This window comes from Syngnathus floridae, chromosome 12 (assembly GCF_059516105.1).
Source record: "Syngnathus floridae isolate MCC-2025c chromosome 12, RoL_Sflo_1.0, whole genome shotgun sequence".
Classification (NCBI taxonomy): domain Eukaryota; kingdom Metazoa; phylum Chordata; class Actinopteri; order Syngnathiformes; family Syngnathidae; genus Syngnathus; species Syngnathus floridae.
The window spans coordinates 2,086,256-2,103,682 of record NC_142424.1 but is presented as its reverse complement, the minus strand read 5'-3'; the positions used below and the strand labels follow the sequence as shown (position 1 = coordinate 2,103,682).

The window sequence follows — 17,427 nt, the reverse complement described above, 5'->3', positions numbered from 1 at the left end:
CTAACCCTAACCCTAGCTCTAGCCCTAGCCCTAACTAGCCCTAACCCTAACCCTAACCCTAGCACTAGCTCTAGCCCTAGGCCGTGCTCTAACTAGCTCTAACTCTAACCCTAGCTCTAGCCCTAGCCCTAGCTCTAACTAGCCCTAACCCTAACCCTAGCTCTAGCTCTAGCCCTAGCTCTAACTAGCCCTAACCCTAACCCTAGCTCTAGCTCTAGCCCTAGCTCGAACCCTAACCCTAACCCTAACCCTAGCTCTAGCTCCAGCCCTAGCCCTAACTAACCCTAACCCTAACCCTAGCACTAGTTCTAGCTCTAGCCCTAGGCGTAGCTCTAACTAGCTCAACCTCTAAGCCTAACCCTAACCCTAGCTCTAGCTCTAGCCCTAGCTCTAACTCTAACTAACCCTAACCCTAACCCTAGTTCTAGCTCTAGCTCTAACCCTAACCCTAGCTCTAGCTCTAGCCCTAGCTCTAACTAGCTCTAACCCTAACCCTAACCCTAGCTCTAGCTCTAACAAACCCTAACCCTAACCCTAGCACTAGTTCTAGCTCTAGCTCTAGCCCTAGTCCTAGCTCTAACTAGCTCAACCTCTAACCCTAACCCTAACCCTAGCTCTAGCCCTAGCTCTAACTAGCCCTAACCCTAACCCTAGCACTAGCTCTAGCCCTAGGCCGTGCTCTAACTAGCTCTAACTCTAACTCTAACCCTAACCCTAGCTCTAGCTCTAGCCCTAGCTCTAACTAGCCCTAACCCTAACCCTAGCTCTAGCCCTAGCTCTAACTAGCCCTAACCCTAACCCTCTAGCCCTAGCTCTAACTAGCCCAAACCCTAACCCTAGCTCTAGCTCTAGCCCTAGCTCTAACCCTAACCCTAGCTCTAGCTCTAGCCCTAACCCTAGCTTTAGCCCTAGCTCTAACTAACTCTAACCCTAACCCTAACCCTAGCTCTAGCTCTAACCCTAACCCTAACCCTAGCTCTATCTCTAGCTCTAACCCTAACCCTTTGCTCTAGCTCTAACCCTAGCCCTGGCTCTAACCCTAGCTCTAACCCTAACTCTATACCAAGCTCTAACCCTAGCTCTAACCCTAACCCTAGCTCTAACTAGCCCTAACTCTAACCCTAACCCTAGCTCTAGCTCTAGCTAGCTCTAACTTTAACCCTAACCCTAGCTCTAACCCTAACCCCAACCCTAACTCTAGCTCTAAACCTAACCCTGGCTCTAACCCTAACCTAACCCTAGCTGTATGGTTTAATGGGGGAGCACAGGCCCTCTGAAACTGTGTTTCCATGATAAAATGATTTGGGGTCTCATTGAGATTTGAACCCGGGTCGCTGGGATGAGAGTCCAGTGCACTAACCGCTACCCTATGGAACCCTCGCTCATGACCGATGGAGTTGTAGGTTATATATGGTTTCATGGAGCAGCTGACAAGCGAATAGTAGGGTATTGGTTCTCAACTTTGAGTGGACCATCTGCGAGTCATTTCTTAGTCTATGCCAATGAAACTAAAATCCATAAACAAATAAACTCTAACGTTAAGAGGCGTGCCAAGTTACGTCACTGGCGTTTTCTATCCAACAAATGGGAGAAGAGAATACATGGAGGTGGGCGTGGCCATTGGGTCATACGCTTGACGCGTCAGTGCCCTTCTGCCGTGAACATGAGTTTTGGATTGTTAACTCTCCATCTCACATATGGAGAGTAACAGTCAAAAAGCCAAGCTCCTATCTTGCAGGTTGGACATCAGCTTTTGCGTGGAAAACATACATGCAGGTCAAACGCTTTTTCCTTGATTAACGTTTGATTGACAGCCGAGTGGCACTTGTGGGCGGGCTCGCTCGCTGACCTTTGTTGATATTGTTCGATAGCTAGCTAGCAACAAACAAACTCAGCTCGTGTCGTAATGATGCTCCTGCATATTTACATGTAAACAGAAAATAGAGAGCTTGAAAACGTTTGCAATAGTCGCTCAAAACAGTTGGTAGGCACCGGACTAGTAGAGCTACGGGAGCCGAGAAAGCTCAATTCAAATTGAACAGAGCATTATGGGTCAGAGGATTTTGAATGTTGCAGACAAGAAGACACAGTGTATTATTTGAGCACTTTATTCATGATCACCAATAAAGTAAAGTACCAACAAGAAGACACAGTGTATTATTTGAGCACTTTATTCATGATCACCAATAAAGTAAAGTACCAACAAGAAGACACAGTGTATTATTTGAGCACTTTATTCATGATCACCAATAAAGTAAAGTACCAATTTGACAAACTCCTCTTTGGTGACTTTATGAAGTTACGGCATTGCACAATGTTGGGGTGGGGGGCGGGTCAACCAGCTACTCCATTTTTCTTTTTCTTCATGCAACTGCTTGGAGGACTGCATGGAAATTCTTTATTTGTAATATGAATGAGCCTTCTGTTTCAGGTGTTATCAAATGAATACTTACATTTTTGGAGGGTCATTTCCACACTTAAATGGCTGAATGACTTCATCTGCTGGTCAGGACACTCGGCACGCTCAATTTATATACACAGAAAACGTTATTAATCAACCTCAAACGTTGAGTAGTCGCCGACGTTCAAAGCCTCATTGGCTGGGAAAAAATAAGTTAAAATACTTTTTTAAAATGTAGCAACCGGTATAAATGACTGCAACACGGAAGAGGGTCTGCGGAGTGACAACGGTGACGACAAGCTGCTGCCCATCTTTTGGATCTTTCAATGTGTGTGCGTGTGTCTAAAGTGCACGAGGCCTCTTGGGGGTGATTTGTTGGCTAGCTTGTTCCTCCTCCTGCAGCGCACAGCGGAAAGACTTGACTTTATCTGAAAGAACAAAGCAGAGCTTCAAGATGGAGACGCAGCTCTCTGATTGGATTTTTACCTCTCAACTCGGTGAGGATGTCAATCTTCTGCTCCAGGATTTGCTCCAGCTGCGTTGCGTACGACTCCACGTCGTAGTCCACCTCCTCCGTCATCTCCAGCAACACCTTCTCGTCCTCCAGGCAGCGTATGGACTCCTGGGATCGCAACACATTGTGTTGGAAAGTACACACATATAAAGCTAATATCAAAATTATTAGTGGCACAAAGATGACCTGGAAGACTGCTCGATGATCCTCCAGAACCTGCTCTTCCATCTCCACCAGCTGCGAGACTGCCTCGTGGAAGGTGAAAAGCTGTGGAGAGACCTCCTCCTCCTGCGGATGACACATACTCACAGTGAAGAGGATGGCTCGCGTGGCGAGACCCAGGTAACGCTCACGTTCTGTTCGCAGAGCAGCTTGAGGTCATCTCTTTGCGGGGAGCTTCCCACGCCCCACTGGGCCTCCAGGACGTCCAGCTGGTTGAGTTGTTCAGCCGTCAGAGGGTCCGTGACGGTCTCTGGCTCCACCGACAGCTCCTTCACTCTGATCGGAGAGAACAGGGATGGTGAATAGGCCTCTGATTGGACAGGACGAGTTGAGACGCGAGGTCATACTCGTAAGTCGGAGAAAGGTCGGAGCGAGCGCTCTGCGAAAAGGGAATATCCGAGGGACTGATGCCGAACTCCTTCACCCTGCGAGCACAGTGGAAACATTCATATGTCACGTCCCAACCCGACACGGCCGAGTCACCTCACCTGTTGGCATAACGAAGCGTGTTCAAGGTGTTTTCACAGGACGCCATTCCGGGAGAGATGGTGGCGATCATGCTGGTCCGAGAGTTCTCGCCAATGAAGGAATCCCTCAGCACCTGAGTCAACTTGCTGGCCCGGAAGGGAGTGTGCGGTTTGTTCCGACCCAGAGCTCGGATACACTCCTGCTCGGGGACAGCGACGTCATCAGCGACACCATGTTTCGGCACGGTACATTTCCGGAGACTTGACCTTGAGGGCCAGCAGGCTCTTGTTGATCTCGGCTCCTTCCAGGCGCGTCTGGCGGTCGGCGCTGGACGTGTCGGCGCCCCGCTCGTTGCCCGCCAGATCGATGAGGGAGAACTTGCCGTGCATCTTGCCCCGCCGCCGCAGGATGATCTGGAAGACGGCGTGGCTGCGCGAGGAGTGGGCGTTGGCCGAGGTTTGGCCGGACGTCCTGAGGGAGGTGCGGTCACGCTAATGGAAGGGCAGACTTTCCCACAAGACTGGAATGGACAAGAACGGAAAGATCCCGCACCTGCAGCTGTTTCCCACTTCGATGAGCTTGAGGACATCTTCGGTGCCTTTCACCTCCCGCTCCTGCAGCCCCACCACCTGCACCTGCTGCTTGCCGTCCTCCAGCACACGCAACTTGGCTTTGCGGTTCAGCAGGTCAAACACCTTTAAAAGCAAAACGCGGTTAAAGTGTGTGCGCAACCATCTCCATCTTCGTCCATCTACTTGCCTTCCCGCTGTAGATCTCAAAAAAGGTGGAAAAGACTTGGAGGTCCAGCTTCTTGTAGATTGGCTTCTTCAACATGAGAAAGACGTCTCTGGCTGCACACATCAGCCAGAAGAAAAGTTACAAGACAAGATTTTGTAAGGTACACAAAAAAGAGCTGGCTTACCAGAAAGTGCGTAGATGCCCTTGGAGCAGTCCTGGTTCTTCCCGGAGAAGTCGCCTCCCATGGTCTAAAAGGAAAGGCCAGTTCAACGAAAGGCAGGGCTCATCCTGGCTGTTCTAATAAAAGCACTCACGTGTGTTTTCCCACTTCCCGTTTGTCCGTACGCGAAGCAGGTGGCCATTCCCCGCTCAAATATGGTCTCCACCAGCGGCTGAGCCGTGAACCTGCCAGCGTTTAGCGACAACAATGCCCAAAGCTGACACAACTCTGTGTGAAATGTTGCACGGGTGGTGCGGCCCACCTGTAGACCATCTCGTTGGTGGAGTTCTCGTCAAAGGCGTAGTCAAAGCGGAAGGTTTGGTTCTCCAGGTAGCGCGTCAGGTCCACCTTCTGTTTGGGCTCGTGGACCATCACCACGTCCTTGCTGGGAATGGTGATCACGTCCAGATCTTTGACGGACAGTTCTAGACGGCCAGACAAAGGGATCAGATCTGCGTGGCTGCACCGCTCCGGAAGTTGCGTACCTTTTTTATTGAGGGGCCTGGCACGCACGCACACGCATATCCGATGTTCCTCAATCTGCAGAAGTAAATTGTTTGTAAAAATTAAATTTTTCAAATTATATGACTGAATGAAATGTGTATGTATCTATTTTTTAAAAAAATGCATTTTTAGTCACTTTGTGGAATTTTGAATTGACAAGAAATGTTATTATATTATAATTTGACTTATTTTAAATCAACTAATGGACAATTGAATCACTTATTATGAATAGAATGCAACGTACCAGGTCATTGGAGGTCAAGGGTCGGTAGTCCAGACTGGCCCGGAAATCTCGGATCATGCACATGATCTCGTAGTTTGGCAAGTTCACGTCTACTTCCTGCAATAACACACGTTTTGTGTCACATAAGGGAAGTGTGTGTACGTGCGCGTTCTCACCTGGGCTCGTTTTTCTCGGAGTTCCTGCTGCTGGAGTCGCCGCTTCTCTCGCTTCTCCTGCAGCTTCTCCACTTCCTTCACGCAGTTGGACTTCCTTCGCGCTGCAAGAGCATCATCATTTCAAGTCAGACAAAAAAATCCAATGTCATTAAACATTTATTGAAATATGAAACCAATTGTGTGTTCAAAACGTATTAGTTCCACCATGAGCAAATTTGCAACCCCTCCCACAAATGTTCTGTATGCGTGACGACTCGTGTCCCTCAAAGGCTCTTTTGAGAAGGTCTAGTCCAGCTGCGAGCATCATGACATCATTTTGCTCACGCGTGTGTGTGTGAGTGTGTGCGCTACCATTCTGCTGCTGGAGCAGCGATTGGTTGGCTGCTGCTGTTGCTGCTGTGGGCTGGGTGGTGATGGACGGAGGAGGGGGCTCAACCGGCTGGCTGTGCTGGCTCGGACGGGCTCGGGTGGTTCCTACTGCCGCAGCTGAGGAGTCGAACCATCATCAACAATATGCCAATTTATAGTGACATCATCATCAACACCGGCGTACCTCTGTTTTCCCGCGGGGCGTTTTCAGGTTTGGGTATCGCCGTAGTTCGTCGGGTCTGGTGGGGTTGAGAGAGCATCAAAACAAATCCACTGTTAAATAGAATGACGTAAAGAACAGACCTTGGGCACTTTGCTGGGCTTGGCGATGTTGGAAGGAGGAAGAGGAGTTTCTGGACTCGGGGGCACGTCTTCCTCAGGGGCAAGATCCGGGTTCAGCGCAAAGACGCTCTCCAGGTCGATCTATGTCAAGCAGATGTCGCCATTAATATGATTTGGATGAAAATGTCTCGCGTGGAAGGCGTTTTACCTCTTTCCCTTTGGTGTCGCCATTCTCGATCCACTCCACCGTCACGCTGTCGTTGTCCTCGTGCAGCGACGTGACCATCGCCTGGTGGATACGACCTGTGTGTGGGAAATTCAAAAGAATATATTTGCAGCTTTCTAAATCACAGTCACTGTAGAACTGATTTGTATCCTCAATTCCTTGCTGAAAGGGCAAAGTTCTCAACTTGGTGCCAAGGAACTATGTTGGGGTGAGGGGAGGAGTTTCATTGAGACAGACCAATCAAAAACAGTCCTTTCCCACCATTCTGTGGCATCTATAGGCAACTACTCAGTTATTCGTGGATTTTTACAATTGGCTAGGATTTAAATTGATGTGTCATGGCTATCACAAGCAAAAACTATAGTCGCCCTTAAGGCTACAACACCGGTGGACCCTAGTCAGGGTGTGGCAACAAGACAGGCCCACTTGACTGACAGCCATCCACCCCATTGTGACATTTCAAACCGGAAGAATATCAAGCAGCCATTCGGGGGAAGATGTGGCCTACTCATGGGATGGAGACCTCTTCCTCCTTCCCTCATCTTCCCTCGAATGCAGAGCACACATGATACCGCTCATCTCACACCGGTGGACCGGGAGGAGAGAACCTCGGGAGGGGGGGAAGCTTCCGAGTCAAGTGACATCGCTTATGGAGCATCACGCCACCGCCTGGGTCGGCTGACACCGGCGTCAGAATGGAAAAAGCCCGCGTTTCTTTCGGCGGACATGTTAGGACGCTCAGGAAAATGACGGTGACGACGGTGGCGCAAATGTTTGCTAGTCGCGGTGAGCATTTGCAACATCCCGGCGGTTGTAGCAGCAGGACCGGCGGGGAGGACATGGTGTAGTCGTTCGAGGGCTCGGCTTACGTACCGTCGCTCCGCTTTATTTCCACGTAGATGCCCACGAAGATCTTCCCGTAGATGGCGGCCATCGCCCCGCTCTCCACGAGGGCGTCTTTCCTCCTCTCCTCCTCCTGTTTTTATTTATTCTATTTGAATAAAATGTAATTTGGTGAGCTCGCGCGTGCCAAGTTGTGTTGGCCACCGGTCGCCAGGCAGAGGCAGGGAGGGGCACCAGTGCGCATGCGCGGTTGTCCATTCAACGTCACCGGTGACACTGCTTAACTGTCTTACCGTAATAATCACATAAACACGCTTCTTCAGGAATACCACATATTTAAAACTTATCAGAAATGAGGTAGCATGAGTCACTTTGCAACCAAAAACAAAAATTTATTCCAAAAAGCAAATATTTCTTTGAACAAGTTTGTAAAACAAGCATTTCACATAAATAACTCAGTGTATCAAACATCAGTTTCAAGAACACAATGATGCTACGGTACAATCTTTCTTTTTAAATCTAGTGTAATAAATAACAGGATCTTAAACGGCGCTGAGGACAGCCAAAATTAAGCAAATAAAACAAATCAAAACATTAAAGACACAGTTTGGTTGTGTGGAGAGCAGTTGTGAGAATTTATTCCTTGTTATACCAGTAAGCCAAAGTGGTCCTCTACCAGTGAGGGTACTGGAAGATGGACCTTGAGCTGGATACAACAGAAATGGAATAAATACTCAAACGGCTTTACATGTGGTTGTTTTAAAGCGTTAAGATGACAAGGCAAGAAAAACGGCTGCTCTGATATTTCTCCAGGGAAAGTTTGGACGTGGAACTGAAGCAGAATTTCGTCAGGTTTTTTTCTATCCGCTCGCTTTTCTTTCCACAAAGTACTCTGCCATTATACTTCCTGTCAAGTCCTCTTGATATGTTTTTTGTGTGTTAAAGTACTGCAGCTTCAAGTATTGCGCCTCACATAGACTCTTCTCTCATAACTTAACAATTCGTATTTACATTAAAATGCTTTTTTTGTCTTCTTCTTCTTGTGTTTGGATTTTTTCCCCAAGAGACATCCCTGAGAAGCGTAACATCCAACAAGCGAGTGGTTTTCCTGAAACTGGGACAGAACTGGGGTACCATGTGAGAACCTAAAAGAAGAAGGTGCTAACTGGTCGCTCCATTTGGTTCAAAGCCGCTCATCTTGTCTTTTGAGGCTGTTGGCGGAGGGCGAGGTGGTTGTTGACGTTTTGTGTGCGGTGTAAGACTTCTCATTCATACAAAAAAAGGCAACACAGTCTCGCAGTCACACCCAAGAGCAGAGAACCCGGCTTTGCCATGCTTGGTCGTTTGGGGGTCCGCCGTGTCACGGATTTTGAAGCAATGCTCTCCGTATTGTGGATTTTCCTCTTTTTGGACGGGCGGGTCTCAAACGTGGCGATAAAAAGCGGGTTAGCTGCAATCTTTTGCATTCACATCTTGGCCCATTCGCTTAAACTGTTCAAACACTCTGTAAGACTTCAGGTTCACTTCAAGTTGCAGGATAAAACTCAAGTAAAAGTGGTGTATTTTTTTTTCTCCGCTCCTCTCTCAGCCGAAGCGCTCTCGCACGAGCATCATGAGTTTCTTTTTGCCCTTGTAGATTTGCTTGAGGTTCTCAAGGAACTGCGCAAACTGCACGTGGCCGTCGTGCACCATGAGGAAGGTCTCGTGCGCCTTGCTGAGGAACTCAATGAACTCGCCGTAGTGCCGCGGGCTGATGTGCGTGAGGCGCGAATGCGTGGCGTTGATGTAGGCGCCGATGGTGGCGTCCAGCAGATGGCGCAGCGGCGCCTTGTCCAGCGACATCATCTTGGCCGCGTTCCTGCGACTGTGCAGCGCCACCATGCCGGGCGAGGTCAGCGTGCACCGCCGCAGGATGTCCGACAGCACCGTGGCGCACTTGACGCCCTTCACCACCAGCGGGATGACGGCGGCCAGCTCGCTCTTACCCAGCGAGTGGCTGAGGGCGCACGCCCACAAGACGTTGTTGATGGCCGGGTGCGTGTCCTGGTTGTAGCTCAGGTTCAGGTGCGTCATGGCTAAGGTGGCCAGCTTGTACGCCCTCATGGGGTAGCCGCGGTGCTCCATATAGCGGGCAATGGTGAACAGCTGCGTGTAGCTCATACCCGTGGAGGCGGCGTCCAGCACGATCTGATAAGCCGTCTCGAAGGCCACGTGGTCCTTCTCGCACAGCGTCAGGGCCGACAGCGCGCAGTTCTCCGGGTCCTTGGCGGCGCACTGGAGGGCCAGGGTGCGCGCGGAGTTGGCCAAGTTCTCCTGCTGCCGTGAGTCCACGTGGAGGCGCGCGATGGTGCCGTTGGACATAACGCTGGTCGCCACCACGCTGGTCGCCTCGGTGGGCGTGAAGAGCGTGAACCAGTTCTGCATGATGCTGTCCAGCGCAAACACACCTTAGACACACGGAGGAGAAAATTCAGAATGTTTGATGATGAAAAAGAAAAAAAAAAGATTGTCACTGTCAAATTGTCAACTCACCGACTTCGATGGCACACGTGACCAGCCAGCGCACCATCTCTCGCCTCCGCCAGTTATGGGTGGACAGCGTCATCCTCATCACCTGGCGAAAATCGGGAATGAGCCAGACGGATGGTCGGATAATGTTGTGGTGCGTCTTACCTGGAGGCCCAGCTCCAAAGCCACCTTGAGCAGTGTCAGGTCAGGCAGGCTATCCATCCCGGTGGCGATTTTGAAGGCGTCCTGGGCCAGCTTGAAGATGTGCGACGAGGAGTGGATGTTCTTCTGGATGGACTCCAACACCGTTTGCAGCTTGTCAGCGTCACCTGACAGCAAATAAACAATATGGTGAGATATGACAAGGACGAGACGGCGGCGGGCTGACATGTGTCGCACCTTTGGCAGCAGTGAGCATGGTGGATGCCAATTCGCACTGTTGGGACTCGATGTGGCTGAGCGTGAACCAGCGAGGGTAACGACTGGCCACCACAGGCACCAAGCGTTGCGAGCGGGACAGGTCGCCGGACGCCATGCTCGACTCCAGGACCGGCAGCCTTGAACACAAAAGCTCAGATCAATGACTGGTGTTTGAGGGTACAGTTCTTGCTCTGAAGGCACATTGAGGCTTCTCAACTCACCTCATGGCCCTCAGTGCAATCTTGTAGGCCAGCTCGGCATCGTGAGGTAGCAGTGAGGTGAAGAGATACTTGGCAAAAGTGTGCATGGGGACGCTCTCTCTGTAGAGCAACTCGCCTAGACCGCTGTAAGGACCAGCTGGAGCGGGAGACCAACAACCAAGCTTCAGCGGCTGAAGAGTGGAACTTTGCGAACGTGCCGACAGCAGAGATGACGAACCCTCCAGCAAGATGGCCGTTTGCTTGCGGAAGACGTTGACCAGCACGTCGTCCAGCTCCAGCTGCTGCAGCTTGGCCAGCAGCTGCTCCTCGTTGTGGCATACCTTCTCCTGCGCGTAGAGCCCCTCGGGCATGACCCGCTGCTGCCCGAGTCCGATTAGCGCCACCTCCACCGCCAGTGCCTTCGGCGTCTCACCCTCGTCCAGGACCGCCTCCGTCTCATTTTCGGTGAGGGTGCTGAAGAGGGTCCCCACCGGGTCCAGGGGGTGTCCCACCCAGCCCTCCAGATTGGTGACGGACATCATGCCCTTGTGGAGCTCATCTATCCGCACACCCACATCATCTTATATGTTACTCCATCAAGGAAGCATAGGAGGATATTAAGCCAAGCAAACACCAAGCAAAAACCTTTCTTGATGTTGCGGAAGAAGTGGAAGTCCCGGTGCTGCTGCTTCCGTATCGTGTTGACCACGGCCACGGCAAGCCGGAGCGCCTCCTTGATGTGCCCGTGAGAACGCAGAGCATCCACGCGGGCGCACGCCGTGGGGACGTGCTCTGTAAATCATTTTTATCGACATCACCATAATAACTTCTATGAGCCTTAGCATTACAGAAGTAACTTGTGTTAAATGTCTCGGTTCATCTCACCATGCCACAGGGGCCAGCCCCGGCTGTTGAAGAGTTCCGGGTTGTCATGGCAACAGGGATCGGCATTACGGTCCTCGGCGAGGATGCGCTGCAAGTGGGGGTCCCTCCAGTGCAGGTCGCAGGCCTCTATGGCCCGTGTGAACACCGTGCGCTGAGATGAGTCTGAGAAGAATTGATTTGAAATGAGTTCCTCAGAGCTTAAGGTAACATTTAAAAAAAAAAAGAGAGAGAGTGGGTCCTCACCAGGGTTGGCGTTGTGTCCTCGTGGTACGGCGTTGCTGATCTGGCTGCTGCTCTGGTTTCCATCCTCCAGGGGGCACACGTCCATGCCGTTCCAGCGGCGGAGCTGCCTCAGCCATCGCGACTTCTGGTCGGCTTTGCAGTTCGGGTTGAGAACGATGCACATCCACAGCGCCCCTGCGAGAACACATTAAAAACATGAGCTCAACATTGAGACGGTTACTATGTAGCACATTAGCATTGTTAGCACGTTTCAGTAGTATCTGATATTTTACATTTTGATATGATTTGATTCATCTGTGAAATAGTGCTTCATCTCTCAAATGATTAAAAACATTTATTCGCTCAGGCATGCACACACATTTTCCCATTTTTTTGTTTTCTTTCTTCACTTTTCTGAGAACAACAGGCCTACTGGATGTGCAAAAAGGGGAGGCGCAAAGAGGACAGGAGAACAATGGACGATGAGCGCAGATGAATAAGGGATGACAGATGACAAGAGCAAGAAACCGGCGGAGGTGAAGACGAGAGGGAGGGAGGGTGGGAGGATGGAGAAGGTATGGGGGAGGGGTCTCTTTGTTCAGACTGCGCCAATGGACACAACACGGGGAGGTAAAACCAGAACCAAGCTTTATGTTTATTAGCTTTTTTAAGGACGGAATTATGTCAGAATGCATTCTCAGTGCATAAAACACCGCCCCCTACTGACAGGGAGGATGAATGCTAATGTTAGTAAAAGGTAATGTATATGCTAACATTATGTATAAATATCCATCTAATTAATAGAGGTGGAGGGCCCATTAAAATGACCAATTTCACATTTTTTTATTTTACTTTACTTTTAATCTCATTTATGAATCAACAGGCCCGAGTTGTTCTTGGAAATCTTGTGTCCGCTGTAGGCATTCCAACAACAGCACGTTGTTATTAAAAGAATTGCAAGTACCGAGTTCATCCCAGAGTTGCCTGTAATTTTCGATCATGGCGGTCCCTTGTTGACGCCACAACACCAGACGGGGGTCCCCCATGAACTGCTCGGTGATCAGCGACAGCATGCGGGCGCCGTTGGAGTCCCGCATCTTCAGCATCTCTTTCACCTGCGGACAAACAGAAAGCGACATGGTTGATGGACGAGAGTGGACGTTGGTGCTGGTGTGGGGGGGTTCACTCGCCTTGCTGAAGAGGAGGTTGAGCTGCTTGCCGGAGCCGTGGGGGCTGCTCTGAGACAGGAAGTGCTTCACCTGCGCCTCGACTTGCTCCTCGTTCAGATGCCAGCAGTTGTCGTCATCCACGCTGGCCCCGGCCGTCGGGTCGGGAGCACCTGTGGACCGGCACAAGTCCAGGACGTCACACTTTGTTCAGGTGAGAAAAGCCATAATGTTCTAACACTACTCTGGTTTGGATCTTCAATGCTCACCGTGCACTTGGTTGATCTCTGAGTTCTGCGACAGGATCTCGTCGGCCAGCTTCTGCGCGGTGGGCAGCACCTCGGTGTGGTGCACTGTGATCAGGTACTGGACCAGCTTCTGCAGCTGGTCACGGTTCATCTGGAACAGGGTCTCAGAGATGGGCAGACGCAGCTTGACCTGCTCGGGGCTGCGCACGCGGTACAGCGACAGCGCCACCACGTGGGCGCAGTAGAAAATGTCCTTGTTGCCGCAACCGCACGTCACCGCCGTGATCTTGCAGCGGTCGAAGCTCACGCTCACGTTGCACAGCAGCTCCGGCTCCGAGGGCGTGGCCGGCTCGTGGACCGTGCCGCTCAAGTGGAAGCCTGAGTGGGAGGCAACAAAACCGTGTTAAGTCAGTCACAAGTGTGATCAAGTTTGCTGCTAACTAACAGTTAGCGCTTAGCTTAGCCATTGATTGTTTCCATGTTCCTCCTCCCAGCCCTCCCCGAGATGCCTTTTCCGCCGCATCTCCTCGGGTGACAGATTAGCCACCCTATTGTTCCAAGCAGAAGTGGCCACTTGAGCACACAAAGCGCACCTTGGCAGTAGAAGTCCTCGTTCACGCCTCAACGGGCCGCCTTGGCCTTTTTGTGTTTTTTTTCAATGCATAGAATGACCTCCCGTAATCCTTGGCAGACAGCGAGCGCAGCCTCGGGCGTTCTCCTTTTCTGTGAAGGAGACAGCTCACTTATTGAGCCCCGGAACCGCCGCGTCGGGTGGTGGGGGTGGACGAAGAAGCGTCGTTGCCGTGCGGTGGGCCGCATTATGCAAGCGGGCCCAGAGAGGAAATGCATGACAGAATGCTGAGCTCAGGACTGTGGCTTGCCGCCAAACCTTCCGACGCACTCAGCTGAGCAAGTTTTCCCCCCTTTCTTTTACTTCTCATCACTCTGTTACGTCAACGGTTCAATTGCAGGCCAGGCCAGCCGTGTTGCCTCGACGGGAAGCGACGTAGGGCTCAACAACTAATCAAATTCCAATCAACATTGCGATGTGGTGGGAAGCCATTTTAAAATCGCAAAAGCAGCAATTTGGAAGAACTCAGGCCTTCTCATTTTTGGAACCACCGTCTTAATTGGGTATCCGGGAACTAAACCACAATAGTTCCCACAGTCTAAACACACCCACGCAAACATGCTAAGAAGATAATTGGACTTAAAATGGCCCCCTCCTCACAACTCCCCTGATGCCATTGTTGGGCCGTCTTGATGAGCCTGATTAGCCTCCAGAGTGGGTCAACATATGGGGGAGCAGCAGCACCAGTCAAGTAGCTTGGACCACTAATGACACATTTATGTGTGTTTGGGTGGAGGGGGGGCATGAGTTGTTCAAATTGAGGTCAGCCAGGATTTGAGTTAACCGGGTCCAAATGCGGACACCAGACGCTTAGCGTGCTAGCATGTTAATCGATGACAAAGGCGGCCGAGGAGGACGCCTTAACGCAACACTCCCAAGGAAATCTTCTCTTTTGTTGAAGTTGACTGTTGGTGGCCAAACGTCCTTCCTCACGCCGACTTTATTTGCGGACACACAAGATGGCCGTGTCACAGGACAGTCTGTGTTTCAACGGAGATTAAGATAAGGCGTGTTTGTACACGATGTGCTGGTCCGCTAGCACGGTCGGCGTCACGTGCCACACACGCACATGACCGACCACGCTGGAGGCTTTTTTGGTGTCACGTTTTTAAAATCTGAAACGCACTAATGGGGTTTCGATTTCGCAGGGGAAAAAGATGTCTTGTTGACAAGCAGGTGCATGCAGGGCACATGGAAAACTGACTCATGCTTCTTTTCATTGACAGTAAAACAAAAAATCAGGTTGAACTCGCAACGCAACAAGAACACGTTCGGACCAGGAGAACCTGATCGGTGGTAATGAAAGGGAACCGTGACCGGAGCACAATGAAGCCGTGAAACCCGAGTGAAGCAAATCCTGGTGTTGGGGGAAATATGATTTGAGTGAATTAACAATTGAATGACCAGTTTGGTCATTTAAAAATCAAAAAGGAATGTTTAGGTCCAGGAAGCCTCGTTTGAGAAGTACAACGATCGCTAATTCCGCACAAAGGCCACGCAGACGTGTGGTTGACGACATTAGCATTCCAATGAAGCGTGCGGAGTAAATTGGATTACAGGCCCCGAGGTGTGTTTGGGGGGGCGCCGGATAATCAAAAGAAACGACCGCTGCGACAACTGAGGCAGATTCTTCGAAGGCCGCTGCTCATCTGGTGTCTCCGCACAAACTCGCACCCCAAAACCAGACGAGGGTGTGACTCACACACCCCCGACCCGGTTTGAGAAAGGCTGCTTTTGTGCTCAATATGCGTCCGCCTTCCAAGTCTCGCGGCTACTTGACGAGGGCGGCGGAAGGTGCTTTTGTTTGTTTGGGTCGGTGGGGGCCAAAGGAAGCTCCCGACGTGAACATGAAAGCAGCAAACGGTCTTCAGTTAATCAAATTCAAACTAAAAATCAGCAGCCACATCAAAGCGAATTATCGAGTATCTCCTTACGAATTTTATAATATCGCCGTTCCATTTGTCAAAACAAAACCGATTTAGCGCCTTGAGTTGTTTTTATGTTACATCACTCCAAGATCTTCGATAAAGACTTTGGGATGATGACGTGACACAAGCTTAGTTTTTGTGACATGTTAAAGGCTCTTTGTGGTGCCGTAGACATTGTGATGAGGCTAGTACACCGTGTTTGTACCATTTTAATTAATGACAACGTCAATTAGCCATTGAAAATGATTTGGGCTTGCTGTTGTGATGCTGTAAACATGCAATGTATAGTATGATAAAAAAAAGTAGGATTTGAGAACACGAATAAGATGTTTGATTTGTAAAATTCTTTTTACATGTTTTTAACATGACCTGCAATGTGGGATGGTTTTAAATGCACCATGATGCATTTTCAGGCAAAACAATTCCACAAATTGGGAAGCACGGGACATCTCCTGTACTTTCAATTTTTACTTTCTGTTACTTTGAGCGACATTGTGCTTCTTCATATAATTACATAATCTCTGCCAGTATTGTTAAAGTTGTTGACTTTCCAGCCATCAATCAATTCACTTCAAATTTGAGACTATTATGCAATCTCTCAAGTATATAAACAAAGAAACGTCATAAGAACAATTTCTTGCGTGCCATAGTTTCTAAAAATATATATAGTGCAAGTGATTTTACTGCCTAAGCATATTTTGTCGCTGTCACATTTAATCACACATGTTGATTAAATCATCATACAGTTCAATGATTTTAGTTCCAGCCAAGTCAAAAACATTCAATTCCTCAGAAAGCAGAAGCGCAAATGACCTCATCTCCTTTCAGCGTTCAAACTTTGCGCAAAAGCTTGCCAAGAGCCTCCAAAGGCTCTCTTTGTGTGCTTGCATTTTAATTCAATTTGGGGCGTTTAAATGTCGCAATGGAAATGCAAAGTGCCCGAAGGAGAAGGAAGAAGCTGCGTTCAAAGCTCTGATCAGATTCCCATTGAGGGGATTTGAAGCCCCATTGTCGCCTTTGTCTCTTTTGAGAGTGCTCTACAATTCGGAATATTTACCTCAGTAGAGTCCGAACAACATGATCAACTCACCCACTTGCAGGACGTTGTCCACGCAGCCACCCTCCAGGAGGGCGACACCGCGGCGAAAGGGCAGCCGACTCTCGTCGCCGCTCTCGTCCGCCCCGCTTCCGAACGACGAATACATGCAGATCTCTCGCTCGCTCCTCGGGAATGACCAGTACACTATCCGTCGCTGTACGGGCTCCGGAATCCTCTCGAAACGTTCCTCAACCCGCTGGAAAGGCCACTTTTCCGCCACCCGCCTCGCCGCGATGTCCAGCAGCGACTCGGGGGTCTGCGCGCTGCCCGTCGACGAAGCCCCTGCTCCGGCTCGCTGGCCTGGCCGACACGTCGAGCCGTGGCCCGGCCTACAGCAGAGCCGCTTGGCCGCACGCTCCGCCATGCTAGCTCGGCAACGGAAGGGGAAGTCAACGCAGCATATGAACGCGACGGGGAAGCGAAAATGTTAGCCACGGCTCGGTTGTTGGCAAATCATCCTTTTAAGGTGCCCGTGTGGGGGGAAGGGCTTCCGCGGGCATGTCAAACCCCTTTGTTGACAAATGAAGAGAAGGCGGGTCGCTCCGGTTCGGCTAGCTCCGTGTTAAATGCGGACTCGGGGCGGAATTCCCGCACGTCCGCTTAAAGACTTCGCGAGGTGCCGAATTAAGACGCTTCCAAGCGGGGAGGGAGAGGGTTCTAATTGTCACTTCTCCCGGAGGCGTCGAAAGAAGGAGAAAAGGGGGTGGGCGGGGGCTCAACTTAGTTAGCTTAGCCAGAGCGAGCAATGCGTGCCCGTAGGCTGCCTGTCTGTCAACACTGGAGCCTCGTGGTGGTGTGGGAGGGGGGAAGAGGCGGGGCTTGAACATAACTCCGCCCCTGTGTGACGTTCAGTGGCCTGCTGGAATGTCGAAGATCGAAGTATTTCAGGGGCGCACATAGTAAAGTCCCAATGATCGTCACACACATCTGGGTG

General features: G+C 50.5%; 2 protein-coding genes across 3 annotated transcripts; both read right to left on the bottom strand.

Annotated features, from left to right (window-relative positions):
* Nucleotides 1-2,218: 2,218 nt before the first annotated feature.
* LOC148389449 (kinesin-like protein KIF2A) lies at nt 2,219-7,450 on the bottom strand. Its single transcript, XM_088391014.1, has 20 exons — nt 7,217-7,450; nt 6,326-6,420; nt 6,139-6,258; nt 6,020-6,074; nt 5,818-5,952; nt 5,467-5,567; nt 5,312-5,407; nt 5,049-5,103; nt 4,826-4,988; nt 4,658-4,748; nt 4,528-4,591; nt 4,365-4,456; nt 4,158-4,300; nt 3,872-4,076; nt 3,626-3,804; nt 3,485-3,562; nt 3,269-3,413; nt 3,102-3,203; nt 2,888-3,023; nt 2,219-2,829 (listed from the first exon to the last, which is right to left on the bottom strand). Exons 1-20 carry the CDS (start codon nt 7,275-7,277, stop codon nt 2,744-2,746), a joined length of 2,202 nt encoding a protein of 733 aa, XP_088247140.1. The 5' UTR covers nt 7,278-7,450; the 3' UTR covers nt 2,219-2,743.
* Nucleotides 7,451-7,553: 103 nt separating this feature from the next.
* On the bottom strand, nt 7,554-17,287 carry LOC148389448 (zinc finger SWIM domain-containing protein 6-like). Of its 2 annotated transcripts, XM_088391009.1 has the most exons (13): nt 16,485-17,284; nt 12,857-13,213; nt 12,612-12,760; nt 12,386-12,536; nt 11,443-11,616; nt 11,200-11,361; nt 10,960-11,106; nt 10,553-10,873; nt 10,336-10,471; nt 10,094-10,251; nt 9,860-10,023; nt 9,719-9,800; nt 7,554-9,633 (listed from the first exon to the last, which is right to left on the bottom strand). In XM_088391009.1, the coding sequence occupies exons 1-13, from the start codon at nt 16,855-16,857 to the stop codon at nt 8,771-8,773; spliced, it is 3,237 nt and encodes a 1,078-aa protein (XP_088247135.1). In that variant the 5' UTR covers nt 16,858-17,284; the 3' UTR covers nt 7,554-8,770. The 2 variants fall into 2 exon arrangements, with proteins under 2 accessions (XP_088247135.1, XP_088247134.1); XM_088391008.1 differs by having other exon boundaries at nt 11,200-11,616; nt 16,485-17,287.
* Nucleotides 17,288-17,427: the final 140 nt, after the last annotated feature.

Excerpts from the sequence above, each read along its gene's own strand:
- LOC148389449 (XM_088391014.1), bottom strand. The coding sequence starts at position 7,277 with ATGGCCGCCATCTACGGGAAGATCTTCGTGGGCATCTACGTGGAAATA. Across the intron at positions 4,989-5,048 it reads CAGGCCCCTCAATAAAAAAG|AACTGTCCGTCAAAGATCTG; the intron begins GTACGCAACTTC and ends CTGGCCGTCTAG. Across the intron at positions 3,414-3,484 it reads GACCTTTCTCCGACTTACGA|AGTGAAGGAGCTGTCGGTGG; the intron begins GTATGACCTCGC and ends CTCTCCGATCAG.
- LOC148389448 (XM_088391008.1), bottom strand. The coding sequence starts at position 16,857 with ATGGCGGAGCGTGCGGCCAAGCGGCTCTGCTGTAGGCCGGGCCACGGC. Across the intron at positions 12,761-12,856 it reads AGAGATCAACCAAGTGCACG|GTGCTCCCGACCCGACGGCC; the intron begins GTGAGCATTGAA and ends GCCGGTCCACAG. Across the intron at positions 11,617-12,385 it reads GCAACTCTGGGATGAACTCG|GGGCGCTGTGGATGTGCATC; the intron begins GTACTTGCAATT and ends GTGTTCTCGCAG.